The 18,197-nt window shown below is 47.0% G+C and overlaps 1 protein-coding gene across 4 annotated transcripts in view; it reads left to right on the forward strand.

The window, feature by feature from the left end:
* Positions 1-18,197, forward strand: part of SUFU (SUFU negative regulator of hedgehog signaling) — a 561,046-nt gene that overhangs the window by 433,735 nt on the left and 109,114 nt on the right. For all 4 annotated transcript variants that reach the window (XM_086922691.1, XM_086922692.1, XM_086922694.1 and 1 more), the window contains one exon: positions 10,042-10,176. In XM_086922691.1, the coding sequence (XP_086778817.1) occupies positions 10,042-10,176 (135 nt within the window). The remainder of the gene's footprint in view (positions 1-10,041; positions 10,177-18,197) is intronic.

Here is an 18,197-nt window from a genome sequence, read left to right on the forward strand (position 1 = left end):
GGATGTCCACACACTTCCTAGGGGGTCGGCGACCAGCCCCTGGCTGCATCAGCAAGAGCACAGTTGTGAGGTTCTCTGTTCACACCGTGGCCGGCCACATGCAGTAAGGAAGTGTTCTTTCCAGGGTCCACTCACAGCTTAAAGACCTCCGGGGAGTTCCAGCTCCCCCACAGAAGTCAGATCCTTCATCTGTTGGCAAAGGCCGCAGAGGTTGATGGGCCTCAAGGACTTGGGCCTTAAGGCTCCAGTCAAGTGTAGAGCAGTCAAGCAGACCGGGCACCTCTCCCAGGCCAGACCCGCTGGGGTCTTAGGAGAATCTGGTAACTCCTGCATTTACTCCTCACCTTCTTGTTCTGCTGCTGTAACTGGGTAGCTCCCGTGAGGTTAGGGTGGGCAAGCACAGCTCCGCGAGTACAACTCCACCTTGATCGCCAGGCTGGAGGAGCTCAGGATTCAGGGATGCATTGCCTCACTGGCTCCCATTGTAGTAACTCCAATGCTCTGGTTGCTGGTGGACCGCCGCCGTACCACTCCAGATGTCGGGTCGCGGGCCGAGGGTCCCTGTTGAGGCCACTCAGAGCAGTAGGGCGGGCCCCTCAGCCACGGTGGCCGCATATCTCCGGATGTATCTCACTGGGTCAGCGGCGTCAGGGAAGCTCCTTACGGGCTGGATGAATGACCCAACTCAGCTGCAGGTATGGTAGCCCTCCGCTCTGGCCCATCACAGGATGCAGGTTCAGCCAAAAGACCCCGGGGGCTCCTTGCATTGGGAGGCCCAAAACGCCCAGGGAGTGCACCGCCGTCCGGACCTCAGGGCCGGGCCCCAATGCTGCCTTGTGTGTCGCAGCGGTATCCCAGTGGCACAGTCTTGGCTGCTGTCGAAGAAAGGGCAGCTCTTCCTTTCCTTGGGACTGCTCAGGGTCAGTCTGCAGGGGGAAGCCGCTAATAATCGCTGCCGACCAGATGGAGCGTGGGCTTCCATGTAAGATGGCGACTGAGGCACCCAGCACTGGCACTGAGTTCAGCAGAACAGCAGCCCCCATCCTGTAGTAAGCCCCATCACAGTGGGGCCGCGGGGCAGGCGCCACTATGCCATTTGAGTCTTTTAGGCTGTCCCAGTGCGGTAGATGGCGTTGGATGGGCTCTGGGCACTGAAGAGCAGGCAAGACACGTCCAACTCTTTTTCCCTCTAGGCCACGTCCCCTCCAAGATCAAAGTTTTACCTCAACCAATCAGCATGAATCACCCTCTAGAACACTCATGGGAAAAGCTCAGTACCTCAGATTTTCTACTGCATGTTGTACTAGAGAGTCTCCTCTGAGCTCTGCTCAGCTTTTCTCAATCTACAACTTGTGACAGATTATTTCTGGACTTCATTCTTCAGGAAGGCAATTTCATTTGATATATATTTTTAGACCTATATATATTCCAGTCTTTTATATCTGTTTGCTTAATTCGAAATGTGACTGAACTATGTCAGACAAAGCAAAAAAGGCTCTCTTCAACGACTGAGCCACTTGCTTGTAGAAGAAATTATATGTAGAAGACGCTCACAAAGACTGCATTTATTGTTTGTATCCATCCCATTAAACATCAGACTGCAAAATATGTTGCACCTTTTCAAATGATAATCTCAGAGACCATGAAGGACGTCTTCTCATTTGGCTCCAAAAGATGAAAACCAGATCTGATCCGGTGTCATACTCTGAAAGGGAGCTGCCTACTTCTTCAAAAATGTTCCTCAAAAGGGAGAGGAATATGCTAAAACAGCCCTACAGCTTTCATCAGAGTGAATGGCACCTCATTGCGACCCTTTGCGATCCAGAGGGGAACCCGGCAGGGATGCCCTCTCTCCCCCTTGCTATTCGCCTTGTATGTCAAATCTTTTGCACAGAGGGTCAGGGATAACCCCCACCATTCGGGGGATACCATTTGTGGGAGAAACGCACCCAATCAGCCTCCACGCGGACAACGTGATAGTGGCGCTGACGCAACCGAGGGTTTCGCTTCAAGCTTTCCTAGCAGAAGTGGACGCTTTCGGAAGAGTATCAGGCTTCCGAGTCAGTGTGAGGAAATCACTCATCCTAAACTTAAACCCAGCGGCGTCTCTACTCGCAGGACGACTGCCTCTCCGGCATTCGTTTTGTGGACTCTATACCCTACTTGGGACTAGATCTAGCGGCGTCTGTGCATCAAACCGTTCAAATGAACTACCCCAAGTTGGAAAGACGGGCAAAGCAAGATTTGGGCTCCTGGAGCAAACATCAGCTCTCTCTGCTTGGAAGAATGGAGGCGTTCAAAATGTCTCTTCTGCCCAAAGCACTTTTCCTGTTCCAGACCCACCTGGCGTTGCCTCCTCTTCGGGCAATTGCTTCGCTGCAGCAATATATCAACCAGTTTCTATGAGCTGGGGCGAGACCTCGAATGAGCAAGGCATCAGGGTATAGGTGGCCCTAGCAGGGAGGACTAGGGATACCCGACCTATCCAGTTACTACAAGGCAGCCCAGTTGAAGTATCTAGAGGAATGGGCAAGGCTAGAATAGGAAAAACTGTGGCTCTTCTAAGATCGAGCCCTGACAGGTATCCCCCTTTAGAAAGTTCCCTTTTTAAAGAAAGCTCAGCGCCCACATAGCCTGATGAGATCTCCCATCACCAAATCGGTGATGTCTGTCTGGGACGGGGTAGCGATCTCCAGGAAGCTTACAACTTTCCCGTCCACCTTGACTCCTCTGTTCGGGACCAGCGAATTTACACCAGGCTGGTCCGACAAAACATACGCAGCCTGGCGAGACACTTCCTGTCGCTCGGTGGGTCATCTCTTTGACCTCTCGGGAGTCCTTACGTTCCCTCAGATGAAGCAGGAGTACGGGATTCCCGAAACGGAGCGTCTCCGATACCTGCAATTGAGACACTGGGTACTCCATCCAGGGAGGAGGGAGGACCCCGACTATAAGTATGAGAAATGAATAATCGCTAAACTCACTGACAGGGGTCTGATCTCCGAAATGCACGACATGCTCAGACACAGCTCATGCCCACATTACACACCGAGCCAGCGCAGATGGGGGAGAGAATTAGGGGGCGACCTCACTCAGAAAGACTGGGACAGGATTTATTACAGGGCCAAGCACACAGCCCAAAATGTAGCTAGCATAGAAACTACCATGAAAATTGCCACCTATTGGTACCTAACTCCAGTGCGCCTCCGTAGAGGCAACCCACACCGGAGTTCCGCTTGCCGGCGAGGCTGTGCCAATGAGGGGATGCTCCTACACATATTGTGGGACTGCCCGTTGCTATCCTCTTACTGGTGCACGATTCTAGACACAGTAGACAAACTATTTGATTCAAGGATTCCGAGGCTCCCTGTCTGCGTTGTTCTAGGACTCCCTAATCCGATCACCTATCCACTTAGGAGCATGAGGGGATGGGGATTGGCATTAGGGGCAGCGCTACAAAAACGTATTGTCTCACTGGGGATCCTCCACCTCACCTACTCAAATGGGATGGCTACACAGGCTATGGTATATCCTTGGTACTGAGCGGATCTCAGCCACTCTGAACAATTCCACTGCCTCCTTTCAGAAAATATATAGCCCCTTTCTGAAATTGCTCTCGTCAGAATTCAACAAGATTACACAGCCCAAATACCTACGAGTGTTGCGCTTAGCAGATCTGTGGCACAATCCCCCAACTTCCTCAACAGCTTAACCAGCAAGGCTGAAATTACATGAGTGAGGCCTGACCCAGATGTTATAGAATTTACCGGACAGGGTGTGGGGGGGAGTTACTGTTTCTGGTTTCTTACAGGGGCACAGCTTCTAAGGAGGTAATCCACTCACTGTGGTGTATATGTTTATTGTATCTCATACTTTTCGATCAGGACATGTTTTTCCTGGCTACAAATGTAACTGTGGATTGCTCTTCTTTCTGCAATGCTTCTTTCTTGATACCTCTATATAATTCTTAATTTTTGATAATTTCAATAAAAACATTTAAACTTAAAAGGGAGAGGGATTCTTCACACTCCGATAAGGAGCCTAACACTTAATGCTCCAAGAAGTCCTCTCATTAATCTTCTACAGAGTGCAAAAAAATGTTCTCACAAAGAACAGCCGTCCCAGACTGTATCAGAGCTGGAAACGCCTCCTCCAGAGCTCAAACTGACTTTCAAAAGACCTTCTGACAGGTCGTATACGAGCTCTGCCAGTGAAGAAGTTTGTCAGCACCATCTACAGCGAAAGGCTGCACTTCAGGGACGTCGAATACTTTCTCTACTGCCTTCTTATCGTCTACAACATCTGTTGTCGGCTCAGGCTCAAACTTCCTCGACCATTCCTCTGTCATATTCATCTAAGGCGGTTGACCCATCATCGACAAAGCACTCATCTTCAAAAATAAAGCTGATGTTGAAAGCGTCGACGAAGAAGCTACCGTAGAGTGAGAAGCTACCGTAGACCGAGAAGCTACCGTAGACCGAGAAGCTACCGTCAACAAAGTCATCGTCGTCTGAGAAACCAGGGTCGAAGAAGACGCGACCATCATCGAAGATGCTTACGAAGGCGCAGTCACCGCCATCCACAAAGTCACTGCCGTTGACAAAAATAAATATAGAGGAAGTGAAGATTGTCAGCGGCTCCACCATCGAGGAAAGCCGTCTAGTCGACGAGGATCCCTTTGCCGCCAAATTCACTGTCAACCAAATCGCCATCGCAGATGAGTTTTTCACAGACAACCACTACTGCTACACATCTAGGAAGAGAGATTACACCAGAACAGAAATCCTCCAGTAAGATTACGCCTATTTTGCCCACTCCTCTCCTGGAGGAGCGAGATTACGAAGAGGCAGGCCTGTTTGGAGACACGTATAGTCATTCAGACTTACAAGTTAAGTGTCAGACGGATGATGACGAGGATGAACAATATTATTATTGTGCCCAACCTGAACCAGGCCATCAGTAGTATCAAAAAGAGATGGTGACAATACCATCTGCCTTACTCTCAGATCTCCAATTTATGCTAGAAGATTACTGCAGGCTCTTCCAATCTTCAGTGCCTGTTGCTAAATCTCCACCTTCACCGGTGGGGTCACCAGTACAAGTGACTACTCCTACCATGCTTTCAGTTCCAAAAACTCCACAGTCTATTCCTCTCCAAGAGCCGATCTCTTCGGATGAAGAGAGGTAGGAAGGAGAACTTTGCGACACGGCCATGGAATGGGACAACTATATGATGTCTTTACCGGTCTCACCAAAGTCTCCTCCGGTAGATTCTCCGCCAGAGGACAAAACGGGATTTCACAATCTCTTAGAACGTGCAGCAAAAAGATTTTCTCTACCAATACCTTCTAAACAATCTGACTGTTTCTTGTACGATTTTAAGAAACCATTTAGCAAATCTGTCCAGGCTATCCCCATAATTGATTGTATCTTGGAAGAAGGTATTACGATTATGAAAACCCCGGCCTGTATTCTGGCGGTACTTTCATGCCTTGACAAAAAATACAAGACCACAGATGATGCCCTAGTGTCTCTCACATGGCATCCAAAACCGTATTCCATGGTCATGCAAGCGGCTCAAAGCCGCTCAAAGAATCCAGCATTCCCTCTTAAGGACAACGGATGTCTAGGTTCCATTGGCAAACTGTTTTCGGCAATGTCCGCACTGACAGAAGGCACGAATTCTCTGGCGTTTTTAGGGCACTATGATCACCAGATGTGGTCACACATTGCTCCCTACATTGACCAACTGCCGGAGGATGCCAAGGTCAAAGCAGGAAAGGTCCTTCATGAAGGAGAGAGAGCATCCAATAAGATCATAGATTCGACAATAATAATAATAATAGGGGGCCTTATAGAGCGCTTGATGACTCACCACGGCGTGTCCCCGCGCTGAAAAGCGAGTGCTACCAGGAAAGTACCGGGACAGGGACCCAACTACCGGGCAAATACGAAGGCTTTTAACTTGGCTCTAAAGGTGCGCTCTGAAGGTTCCAGGCGTAGTGCCACAGGAAGTTTGTTCCAGCTTGAGGCCGCCAGATACCTAAAGGATCTGCCGCCCATCCGTACTTTAGATACCTTAGGAATGGATAGGCGCCCCGAGCCAGAAGATCTGAGATCACGGGGGGGCTTGTATTGTGTTAGCAGGCCCTGTAGAGGGAGAGGAGCCCTGCCGTTAACAATCCGGTGGCATGTGCACAGTGCTTTGAATTCCACCCTGCTTCTCACCGGAAGCCAGTGCAGGGCCTGGAGAGCAGCTTTAGATGATGCTCTTCTGGGTAATTTGAGAACCAGCCGCGCTGCAGCGTTCTGCAGGACCTGCAGGCGGCTCAGGTTCTTCTCAAGAGTCCCCAGGTAGAGCAGGTTGCCGTAGTCCATCTTGGACGTAACTAGTGCATGCACTAGAGTTTGACGGGCTTTGATTGGCAGAAGCTCCAAGACCTTCCTAAGGCTCTTAAGAATCCCGAAACAGGCACCAACTACCCGGTTCACCTGGGGTCCAAAAGTCAGCTTAGAGTCGAACCAAACACCCAAATTCCTCGCCTCCTGGCAGGGAATTGGTGCTAGTCCCAGGCAAGGAGGCCGCCACGCCGACGTCCAAGCCGCTTGGTCTCCCCCCACCACCACCACCAGCACCTCAGTCTTGCCTCCGTTGAGTTTAAGGCAATTGGCAGACATCCAGGCAGCAAGATCTTGCATGCATGCTCTGAAGATGTCCGCCGCGAGACTTGGTGCTCGCGAGAGGGATATGACCAGCTGCGTGTCGTCGGCGTACGACACCATGCTCAGGCCGTGACTCTCCACTATGGTAGCAACCGGGGCAACATACAAATTAAAAAGGGTTGGACTCGGGGATGAGCCCTGCGGCACCCCCTGGTCCAAGGCAACTCGCTCGGAGTAGCAGTCGCCCTGCCTGACTTGAAAACCTCGGCCAGAAAGAAATGATTGGATCCATTTCAGCGCTGCCCCTCCTACTCCTCCTTTGTTCAGACACTGTAGCAAGATGGAATGGATGTCGCTATTACAGGACTCCGCAGTTAGCAGGGGCAGCAGCTCTAAGAAGACATAGATGGCTCAAAGCCACATCCTTCCATCCATCCAGAAGTTCAAAATAAAATCTGAAACCTTCCGTATAACGGAGAAGCTACTTTTGGAAGTCATGTGGAGGAGGCCCTCAAAACGATCAAGGCGGTCACGCATACCTCCAAGTCTTTGGGAACACTGCATTTGCGGGAAACTCCTTTTCGAGTACCCAGAGGAAGAGAGCAGCCTTCCTATAGAGTGGGGTTTCAGCGGTACTGATACCCTTCCTATTCCTCGAATACTCAGTCTTACCTGTCCCAATTCCAGCAGAGACAACCACCTCATCTATCCTATATCAGATCAGATAGGGGAAAACACCACGGGCTGGCAAAGATGCTAACCACCAACAATATTATACAGGCTCAGGCGCCATCTCCTCCTCCTCTACATTCTCCTCATTTTTTTTTGTCAGATGCTCCCTATCTGGGAGGCAACATTTCCAACTCCCTCCACCAATGGCTGACCATTACCACAGATTGGTGGGCAAGCATGTGAATCTATGAAAGTTCCAGTACTGGAGCCAGAAATTACTTGCCTGTAAATGTAGTTTTCCAGTATTGGAAGCGTTCATAGATTCACATGCTACCCACCCTCCTCCCTGGCGGAAGATCACCTTCATCTATCTCAGTATATCAAGGCTAGCAGTAGTGCTTGAAAATCTGAGGTACTGAGCTTCTCTCTGGAGTGTTCTAGATGGTGATTCACGTTGATAGGTTACTAAAGTAACAGTCCAAGGCCTTTTTTCCTAGTCTGTACCTATCATGGTACCACTATATTAAAGGTACCAGGGACTCACATCATGACGACGGGGAATGATTCAAGCATGTGAATCTATAAAAGCTTACAGTACTGGAGAACTACAGTTCTAGGTATGTAAATAATTTCTTTTGCTGAAAGTTCATAAAGCTAACACATATCTGCAATTGTAGTATTTCTTTTATGTGTGACTGACATTCCAGTCTTTTTTTCAATGTCTGTCATTTCTAACTCTTAGTGGATCTAAATGTTTGAATAGGTGATGCCCTAAATATTTTAGCCCACATGACCTGCCACAATTTTTATATGGCTCTGCACGTGGCCATTCTAAGGCCTTTTTTCACTGCTTTGTGTATTACCAATTTGTTTACTAGCAGCTCAGCATACCTATACGGTGGAATCTTTCGAATGACTCGTACAGTGGATTTTTTGTAGTGAAACATTCCATAAGGGAGCAACATTTGTAATGCAGATATAGCTTAAATACTGTGTGATCAACGCTTTCCCTTGGCTGAATTTAATTAAAACTCAAGCCCAAATACTGATCTTGGACACAAGACTCTACCAGATAGAAGTACAAACATAAACAACTTTCTTGTATAAAACTATATAGTATTTTATTAAAACAATTTTTTTGTCAATTAAAAAACACATACACAGAATCTAAAAGTAGAGTTTAAAAAAACTCTTCACATAACTCATAAAAAACATCACCACATAATTGTACTATAATTCATACACAAAACATATGTAGACAGCATTAATAAAAAAAAATTTCATTAAAGGAAGACCTACTCAAAGTAATTCAATATGGAAATGAGAAATGGGGGAGAGAAGGGAAACAAACACAGACATTCACAATTTGTCATCCAATATTGCACATTAATTCCCGCATTTAACTCAAACCCAGACTCGACTTGTTTTCGTTGTTCTTGGGGCGAGTTTGGTTGTTTAATTGTGCACAAGTATGCGTCGACGCGTTTCGATGGACTCGTTAGATATGTGCCATCTTTATCAAGACTTCTATATATTGTACTCTCCTATGTTGGCACTGGATGGTTGCCTTTGTGCGAAAATCGTTAAAACATGTTTTTTTTATAATTCATTGTGTTGGAAATCTTGGTTTGAGAAATATTGCTCATACTCTTCACTCAATCTTCGGCCAGGTCTGTAAATTATATCTCCCTCGATGTTGGTAGACACACATGCAGTCTTTATAGTGGGTCAGGGGATATGAAGAAATTAAGGCGGATGTCTATCACCTCAATTGTTATTATCCTATGCGTGGTTCTTGCGTTACACTCCGCTATCGCCTCGCTGTATATTGAGGTTCCAGCTTCCACGTTGTAGCCTAGTAGTTGCTGTAATCGGGTCCTGGGATGGGGTGGTTTAAAAACGGGCGCCGTGTTCTATCACCGAATTTAACTGGCGTTCCTAGAGTACGGCTGATCCTTGAGTTCCACCCGTCCGTGTGCGTCCGTCCTCCTCGCGGTCTTCCTTTAATGAAATTTTTTTTTATTAATGCTGTCTACATATGTTTTGTGTATGAATTATAGTACAATTATGTGGTGATGTTTTTTATGAGTTATGTGAAGAGTTTTTTTAAACTCTACTTTTATATTCTGTGTATGTGTTTTTTAATTGACAAAAAAATTGTTTTAATAAAATACTATATAGTTTTATACAAGAAAGTTGTTTATTTTTGTACTTCTATCTGGTAGAGTCTTGTGTCCAAGATCAGTATTTGGGCTTGAGTTTTCATTAAATTCAGCCAAGGGAAAGCGTTGATCACACTGTGTAACAGTACCCTATTCCCCTGGTTTTCAAGGGGTCTCTCTCAAAAAAATTCTTTCCAAAATAGCTTAAATACTGCCAAGGTATGCTCAAATGTTTTCAGAATCTCGTTCTGTGGGTTATCGAGCTCACAGGAAATGATGTCCCAACATTACTGCGATGGGCTTGACTGGAATTCTTTAGTATAACTTGACAGAAATAGTAATTGAATATGCATGTGATCAAAATAAATTGAGAAGAGCAGAATATTTGTGTATTGACAGATACCTTCATTTCACAACCTCCAAGAAGCAATTTCTTGATAATCATGTATGATTTTTGAATGATAATGAAAACCTTTTTAACTGAAATAATTTCTTAATTCGATTCTTAGTAGTTGGTTCATCATTTTATGTTGGTTTGTTTTAGAAGTCGTAAAGACAGTTTAGAAAGTGAGAGCTCCACGGCCATTATTCCTCATGAGTTGATACGCACGAGGCAGCTTGAAAGTGTGCATTTGAAATTCAACCAAGAATCTGGAACACTTATTCCTCTCTGCCTAAGGTGAGTGTGAGTACTGGATACCTTTCCGTTCTGATTGCTTACATATCTTCAAAGTATGCAACAATTATTTTGTGCACAAAAGGAGGTTGGTCTCGGGCTCGATTACCATGATTGACTATTTTAAAAAAAATCTTTTTTATGTAAGCCTCTCTTTGACTTGGTAAAGAATGGGCAACACCCAAAGCGTTAGAAGTGCCCTCCCCCGAAAAACCAACAACCTACTTGCATAGCGCGTGACTGCTTCTGAAGAGGTTTGTGGCTTATGCAACCCACCCTGCTCCCCATGAATTTGAATTAGTTCCATTACGACGTTTCGCAACGTGATCGGGAGGGAGGACCTGTTGGCGAGGGAGACTGCCGACCAGGCACATTGATCGCTCTATTTCAAAATGGTGCGCTAGTACCCTTTGAACAGCTGCAGATGGACTGTGAATTACCAGCAGGGCATTCCCTGGCACAGGGCAGACTGTTAGCAAAGTTAGGCCGACTGGGGCACACCACTGGCTTGTAATCGGACCAACACCCACCAGTTCACACATACTCCATACCATTGACAGATGCCGCTGAAACATAAATACGCAACTCTTTTTCTACCAACCCGCGGGTGCTGGGAAGAGACATAGGCCGGGAACTCCCACAAAAAGAATGAGAGAAAGCGCTCCTATATCGCAGAAAGATGTCGTACAATGCTAAGTTCCAGTACACAACATAGCATCTTACATAAAGCTTTTCTCATGCCAGAACACCCACACAGAATGTTCATATCTGCCTTTCTTCCACAGATGCCATATACTGACATTGCATGTATGTTATGGGGCTGTCCAGTGACTTTAGCCCTATGGGGGTAGGTAGCAGGCGCTCTGTCTGAAATGAAGGCCAAAATAATGTATGCACAATGGAAGGTTCACTCTTAGGTCGGTTTAAACGGAAAAAAACTGTCTGAGTAATAAGTCGATTTATTGACCTGTTACTGCTGATGGTTCTTAGATCCATCATAATTCATTGGAAAGCCCATATGTTGTCGGGATTGAAGTACTGGTGTGCAGCGACACTCAAATGGGGCAAAGCTTAGTCTGTGGCACTTAGGTGCAAGGAGGTTCGTGGGCTGCGCAGAGTCCTCATAGCTGTGGATTGGGAAGCCCAGCTCCATGATTTTCAGGTATTCAAGGAGGATTACCCTGCTTAGTACCTTCTCACACCCTAACTCTGCCTAATCTCCATGCTTCTTTGACCTATCACTCTTCCCCTCAATACCCCTGCCTTCCCTTCCCTCACCCTCCTCTGCGATCACTATACCAGATGGTAAAATCTTGCTGTACTTCTTTCTTCACCGTTCTTACACATGAAGCCACAGGCACATGCAGACTGGTCACCAAACAATAGCTTTGCCACTACATTAATTTCTTATATAACTTGTATTTGTAAAGCACACGTTCACCCGTAGGCATCTTGGCGCTGAAGAACAGATGTTTATTATTATCTAACTCAATGGTACTCCTTTTATCGACCTCAGATGGATGAAAGGCTGAGTGGACCAGGCTGGGATATGAACGTTGACCATGAGGTCGAACACAGACCCCTGCAATGGACGCATTAGTCTGAGTCACCAGACCGGCTTCTATGGGAATACAGCTCTTATGACATACTGTTCCTAACTGTTCATATGTTTATAAAGAGAACTAATGCCTCTTGCCATGAGAACTGTTTTGCAATATGTGTTAAATTCAGAATGGGTTTCTTGCTGCTGTACACGTTATACAGATCTGATCGTATCTGACATATTTGTGTATAACCGAAGAAACGTAATAAAAATTGGTTAAAAAAAGTAGGAGAAATAATTCCTCAAATTATACCTCCTGTTCACGCCTGGGATCTCAGTGTCCTGTTCAGTAGAATCATTTGATGAGCCTTGAGCCACAGTACCCTTATGAAAAGCATTATCGTTATTGGTAGGTATCATTCCTTGTGGTAATCACTTCTTTGCAAAAAGTGAGTTACAGGCATTAACAGTTGAAGAGCCTTTCATTCAAGTACACAGGTATAAATATGTTCTGTGGACAAGCCCTTTTCCTACCCAAAGTGATTTCCCCTTTTCATGTGAACCAAACCATCGATTTGGAAATCTTCCCTCAACATGAGATGGTGACAGAAAGAGGATTAGTCAGTCATTCTTTATTGCTTGTTTAATTAAAATCATAAAACGAAAACATCTGCAAACTAGTGAAAAATACATAAAAAATAGGTATCTATAATAACGCATTGTAGACACTGTTATGATAAAAAAAAGTGGCGTTATGCGCATACTAACTTCCTCTGTTATGTTGTGTGTTTGTAAGTCGCACCATTACCTCCGAGGGGTTCCTGGCACTGAGCAGGTATGTGTGTGTGTTCACCTAACCCTGTCTAGGATAGTTTGTTTTGTTGAAAAGCCAGGTCTTCTGGTTCGTGTGGAATTCAAGAAGAGAGGAAGAGGCTCTGGTGTGGCGTGAGAGATCCTTCCAGGCTTTAGGAGCGATGTAAGAGAACACTCATCTTTCTGAGCCGTTTGTGTATGCATGGGATGTGGTCATGTAGGAGTCCTGTGGAGCTGAAGACGATTGTTGGAAGGAGATGCGCTTGTTCAGGAAAGTGGGGCCTGAGTTGTGTAGTGTCTTGAATGTGTGTGTGAGGAGTCTGAAGTGAGCGTGTTTGTGTATTGGGAGCCAATGTATTTCCTGAGGTGTGGTGTGATATAAGTTCTGTGTGGGAGGTTGAGGATGAGTACGGCTGCCAAGTAATGGATGGTTTGTTGCATTCTAGTGAGTTGCTTGGTGATCCTGATGAAGAGGACTTAACTGATCGGTTTTCTAGTGTTGCTTGAGAACCATTTGAAGATCTTCTTCAGGGTCTTCAGGGTCTGGAAGCAGGATTCAGTAACTGTGACTTGTACGATCATGTCCTGCTTGCACGCGATGATTATACAGAGTTTCCTTCCAGGATTCTAGGTGTGGGTCTGAGTTCGGCAGGCCACCAGTTAGAGCCCCACGATGACGTGTTCTAGCTGAAGAAAACTACTTCTGTCTTGTCGATGTTGAACTTGACAGTTGGCCTTCATCCAGTTAGCAACTTCAGTCAAGCAGACCGAGAACTTGTTTCTAGTGTTGGAGTCTTGTCTGAGAGGGAGAAGTAGGAGTTGTGTGTTGTCCGCGTAGAAAAGGTTGTGTGTACGGATAACGTTGGCCAGAGGGATTATATATGCCTTGAAAAGGGTGAGGCTGTGCGATGAACCTTAAGGCACTCCGCAGCTGAAACATGAAAATGCTTATATTCAGCACCCAATGATGAAATAGTTGTGTAGGAGAGTAGGGTCTGCTATCCTATGGTCACCCCAATTTTTGCTTTTTGCTTCACTGGTTTTCGGCTTAATGTGGCTGTGGGCCTGCGAATCAGACCCACAGCCTGCTGTTCTCTCTCTAAATTCACATACATGTAATATAGGTACATAACCCAATTGGAACTGGACTCCTTGTCAGCCCCTGTACCATGCACTATAGGTGCTCAGGGCATAGGTGCCAACAAGGCCAACCAGGGGCTGCAGCATATCTTTTGCCACCCCTGGCTGGTTCTTAAATTGACACAACTGGCTGATCACTCAGCTGGGGCAAGTTGGTGTAATCAACCCTTGCTCAGATATAGTATACCTATATCTAAACCTATATCTGGACACATATAAACCTATAAGTCACTCCTATGGCAGGCCTTATCAATCCTGGAGGCAGAGTGCTTGGTTTTACGTGAGATGGTGCTCGAGCCTGAGCTGAGCCTGTCTGCAGCTGTCGGGAACAACTCCCTTAGCTGTTCCGGGATATTGCCATACCATATACCCTTAAATGCATTATAATCCATCGCGGTTATGTGCTAACTTTGGTTTTATCAGAACATGTCGTGTAAGGTGTCATACGATTTGGAATACTATCCCCTCGACAGTCCTGTCGACGGGGATAGCATTCCACCCCTCTATAGGGAGAAGACATGTTACTTTACTAAAACGCGGTTAATCCTAACCAGAGCCTCCGCATCAAAGAAGGATGCTGCTGCCACCGACACAAGTCTGACCTCCTACTGCTGACCGAAGCTTGGCAGAGGAGGCCTGGACAAAGGGTTTCCTCTCACGGGGAGGTGCTACACCACCCCAGACAGGAGATAGTGTATTAGGGCAGGGAGGGCTGAAAGAAACTAGACTGTGCCTGGGGCGCACAAGGCTTCCCCTTGCATAATCCGGTCAAACCGGTTCTAGGGCACGCCAGCCCCAGTCCCAGCGCGACCCTGGACAAAGGGAAAGGGGTGTAACCGCCCCCTTCCTGGGTCCCACCCATAGGAGGGACCTTGCAGGTAATCCAGCCCCCTAGATTGGTATAAGAATGGGAGCAGTGCCAACGCACTCAGATTATCCTGACTGAAACTTATGAAACGAAACTCTGGACCCTTCGACATCCTACTCGACGTAGAAGACTGAAGAATCTCCCTTGTGGTCAAGGAGTGACCACCCTGTGCAAACAAGCACCATCCAGCACCTCAACGTTTGCTTTGTTGCAGTTCCCGCCGGAACTCGAGCGACAGAGTTCGACCAGACCCAGCGATCCTGCCTTCTAACAACCCGATCCACAGTCCCTGCAGAGCTGAGACCCGTGGAGGCGACTTGAAGCGTGGGGCCGGCCATCTTGGAAAGACCACGAGGCGCTGACCGTGCAGCTTCCGAGGCTCCTTCGAAGCTGTGCTTTGGGGTTTGAGAAGCCCCAGCCCTGAGCCACTCTTGCACCGAACCTCACCCCTCTACACTCACCGAGTGCTGCGTGGGGCCCTTCTGCATCTTTTGGCTCAACGCGTTGGTCCGGTCGCTTGCCCGTTGGCTAGCGGCCCCAGTACCAACGAACCTTTGAATTTGATTTGTGAGTCTGGTTGCTCCAGACTTGCCCTCGCTCCCCTGAAAAGGAGCACCCGCTCTGACCCTCCTGGTCTGAGTATTAAGCAATCTTCGAATCCTGCGTGGGTTGCACTTGCCAAGGGTTGTTTGCTCCATTCCGGAAGCCGACACTGCCGACAGCGAGAGCCTTCGTGGGACAGCTCGTGATCCTCTCCTGGACATCCTCGGTGCCCCAGAGTCCACGTGGCAGCGGAGACAAGCTTCACGACATCGACCTGATTGCGCCCGACATTGCCTGGTTCCACCCTGGTCACTGCTGAGTGACCCAGACTCTGTCTCCTCTGCTTTCAGATCATCTATATCTTCGATCCACCCTTGGATCACAACGGACACTTCTCTTCTCGACGGCTGCAGCATCTTCATCTTCAGGCACCATCAACCTGCGTGACGAAGCCCGACACTACTTTGCACCCGAGCACCCGCTTCCTGTGTGTGAGGTAACTCAGCAACGCCCATGCTCCTGTACTGGTACACACCTCTAGTGTATATGTCTAAACTTTCGTCTTTCTAGGTTAGTCGGAAGACTCCTTTAACAGTAACTTGTAACTTTTACGCACCATTGACTTTACATTGGTGCATGTGTGTGCTTTAAGCGCTGCACCCGAATCCCGCGGGCTTTTCCCGACTTCAGCATTGCTAGTCCCGACTGCTCCCAGCGATGCCCTAGGCCTGGCCACTGTTCGATTAGTTATACTTATACCACTTTTTTAATATATGGTTTGCGTGGCCCCCCGGCCTCATCTATAATTGTGCAACTTTTATATGTTTAACTGTGCTTTTGTTTAAACGCTTGTGCCTCTGCACTCATAAAGAGTACAGAGGATTATTCTAGTAATAAATACATATATTTTTATAATATATAACTTGTGTGGTGTCCTTTCATTTGATATTACAGGATTGTGATTGGTAAAACAGCTCGCTTAACACGACCTCTTGAGTTAAGCCTTTAAGGCTGCTTAGTCCATGCTACCCTTAGGATAGCTTGTCTATAAGGTTGACTTACAACCAGACACCATAAGGGATTGTTTGGACTGATACAAGGTGCCCCCAGAATTGGAGACATCATATATTCAGGCCAACTTCTCACATTGGTGCGCAGCGGTGCGGATTTGAGCTTGCTGTTCTTTTACCATTGCAATCTTTTTATCAAATTGAAAGATCACATCAAGTACCTTAGGTACATATAAACAAAGCTTAGCATATTTAAGTTCTACTGAACTTAGTAGTTGTAGATCAAAGGGCTTAGCACACCCTGCCTACAACTCACTAGCAAGGTACAGTAGGTAAACACTTAGTGTAGGTAAGTGCACCACTTACACCTCACTAGCAGTCATGTCTGTCACAGAGGGAGCTCCTGGCTCTCAGCCTCTGACAGTTGACCTTACCAAGGCAACTTCCAGCTATGACAACCTCAGCCACAGGGACTTGAGTGCCTTGTGCACTTAAAGGGGGCTGAGAAAGGGTCACAACCCTACCATTCCCATCCTTATAGCCATCCTGGAGAAGGATGATCTAGATAAGGCAAGTGCAGTTCTCTTAGATGCAGAAGATGGAGTGAACCCCCCTGAGACATTGAATTCCCCAGAGATAGAGGAGGAACCTGAATCAGATCTTAATGAAGATTCAGATCAGGATCAAGGGACAAACCAGGTACTAGTGTGGAGGCTTAACCAAACCAACTTGGACCTACATAGGAATGGAGAGGGCGAGCACCTCCCCAGGGCTATAACATAATTCCCTCAGGTAATAGAAGGAAGAGATCTTCCTCAAGGGACTCTCATATTTCTAGTGCCTCAAGGGAATCTCAAAGGGGAATGACTCCCCCCCCCCCCAGAGGAAAGAGCTTAGGGCCAGAATGAGGACTGTCCAACTCCAGATAGAGACGGGAGAGGTAGCCCTGGCTCAAGCTAAACTTGCTTTAGCAAGAGAACAAAAGTTGAGTGGATTAGATTCCACTGGTGGCAGCATAATTTCTAGAGAGAAATACCGGTCCTATGACAATAGAAACCTGACAAAAATTGTGCCCCCCTACAAGGAAGGGGATGACATCCACAAATGGATGACTGCTCTGGAGAGAGCCTGCATGGTACAGCAGGTTCCTCAAGATCAGTGGGCTGCAATTTTATGGTACTCCTTTTCTGAGAAAGGGAAGGATAGGCGCCTCACAGTTAGACCTGCGGATGCCAAAAACTACTCTGTCCTGAAGAGTGCTCTTATTGAGGGGTTTGGCCTAACCACTGAGCAATACAGGTTGTTGTTCAGAGATACCCAAAAAGCTCAGACTCAGGACTGGACTGATTTTGTTGATTGTGCCACTAAGGCTCTGGAGGGTTGGCTGCAGGGAAGTAAAGTCTCAGACTATACAGGATTGTACAATCTTATAATGAGAGAGCAGATCCTTAATAACTGTCAGAACCAGCTGTTGCATCAATACCTTATTGACTCAGATCTGACCTCTCCTCAAGAATTGGGAAAGAAGGCAGACAAGTGGGTCAGAACAAGGATTACGCAGAAACCCCAGAACCATGGAGGTGATCAGAAGAAAGCAGACCAGAAGGGTGGGGATAAGAAAGATAAAGAAAAAGACCAGAAGTCTTCTTCAGGTCCACAAAATTCTAATAAGGAGGGTGATTCCCAGAATGGAAACAAGAAGAAGCATGATGGCCCAAAGAAACCTTGGTGCAATACCTGTAAGTCCATTTCCCACTGGGGGAGTGAATGCACCAAGAAAAATCCAGTTCCTACCACTGCAGCTCCTAAAGCACCTGCACCCCCTAGTACAGTCAGCAGTGGTGGTACACAACCTAAGGGTATAGTAGGGTTGACCTTGGGTACTGAGATGGAGTCTGGCCTAGTCAGAATCCCTACTCAGGCAGTTCTGCTCTATGATGTGGACATAGCCATGCCCACTACTGTGAGTCCTAGTAACTTGGGCAAGTATAGACAGACTCCTTTAATTAATGAGAAACTGGCTCAGGCCTACAGTGACACATGTGCCAGTGTCACTATGGTGACACCTAACTTTGTGGACCCTGGACAAATTGTACTAAGTGAGAAT

The sequence above is a fragment of the Lissotriton vulgaris genome, chromosome 5, assembly GCF_964263255.1.
Source record: "Lissotriton vulgaris chromosome 5, aLisVul1.2, whole genome shotgun sequence".
NCBI classification, from domain to species: domain Eukaryota; kingdom Metazoa; phylum Chordata; class Amphibia; order Caudata; family Salamandridae; genus Lissotriton; species Lissotriton vulgaris.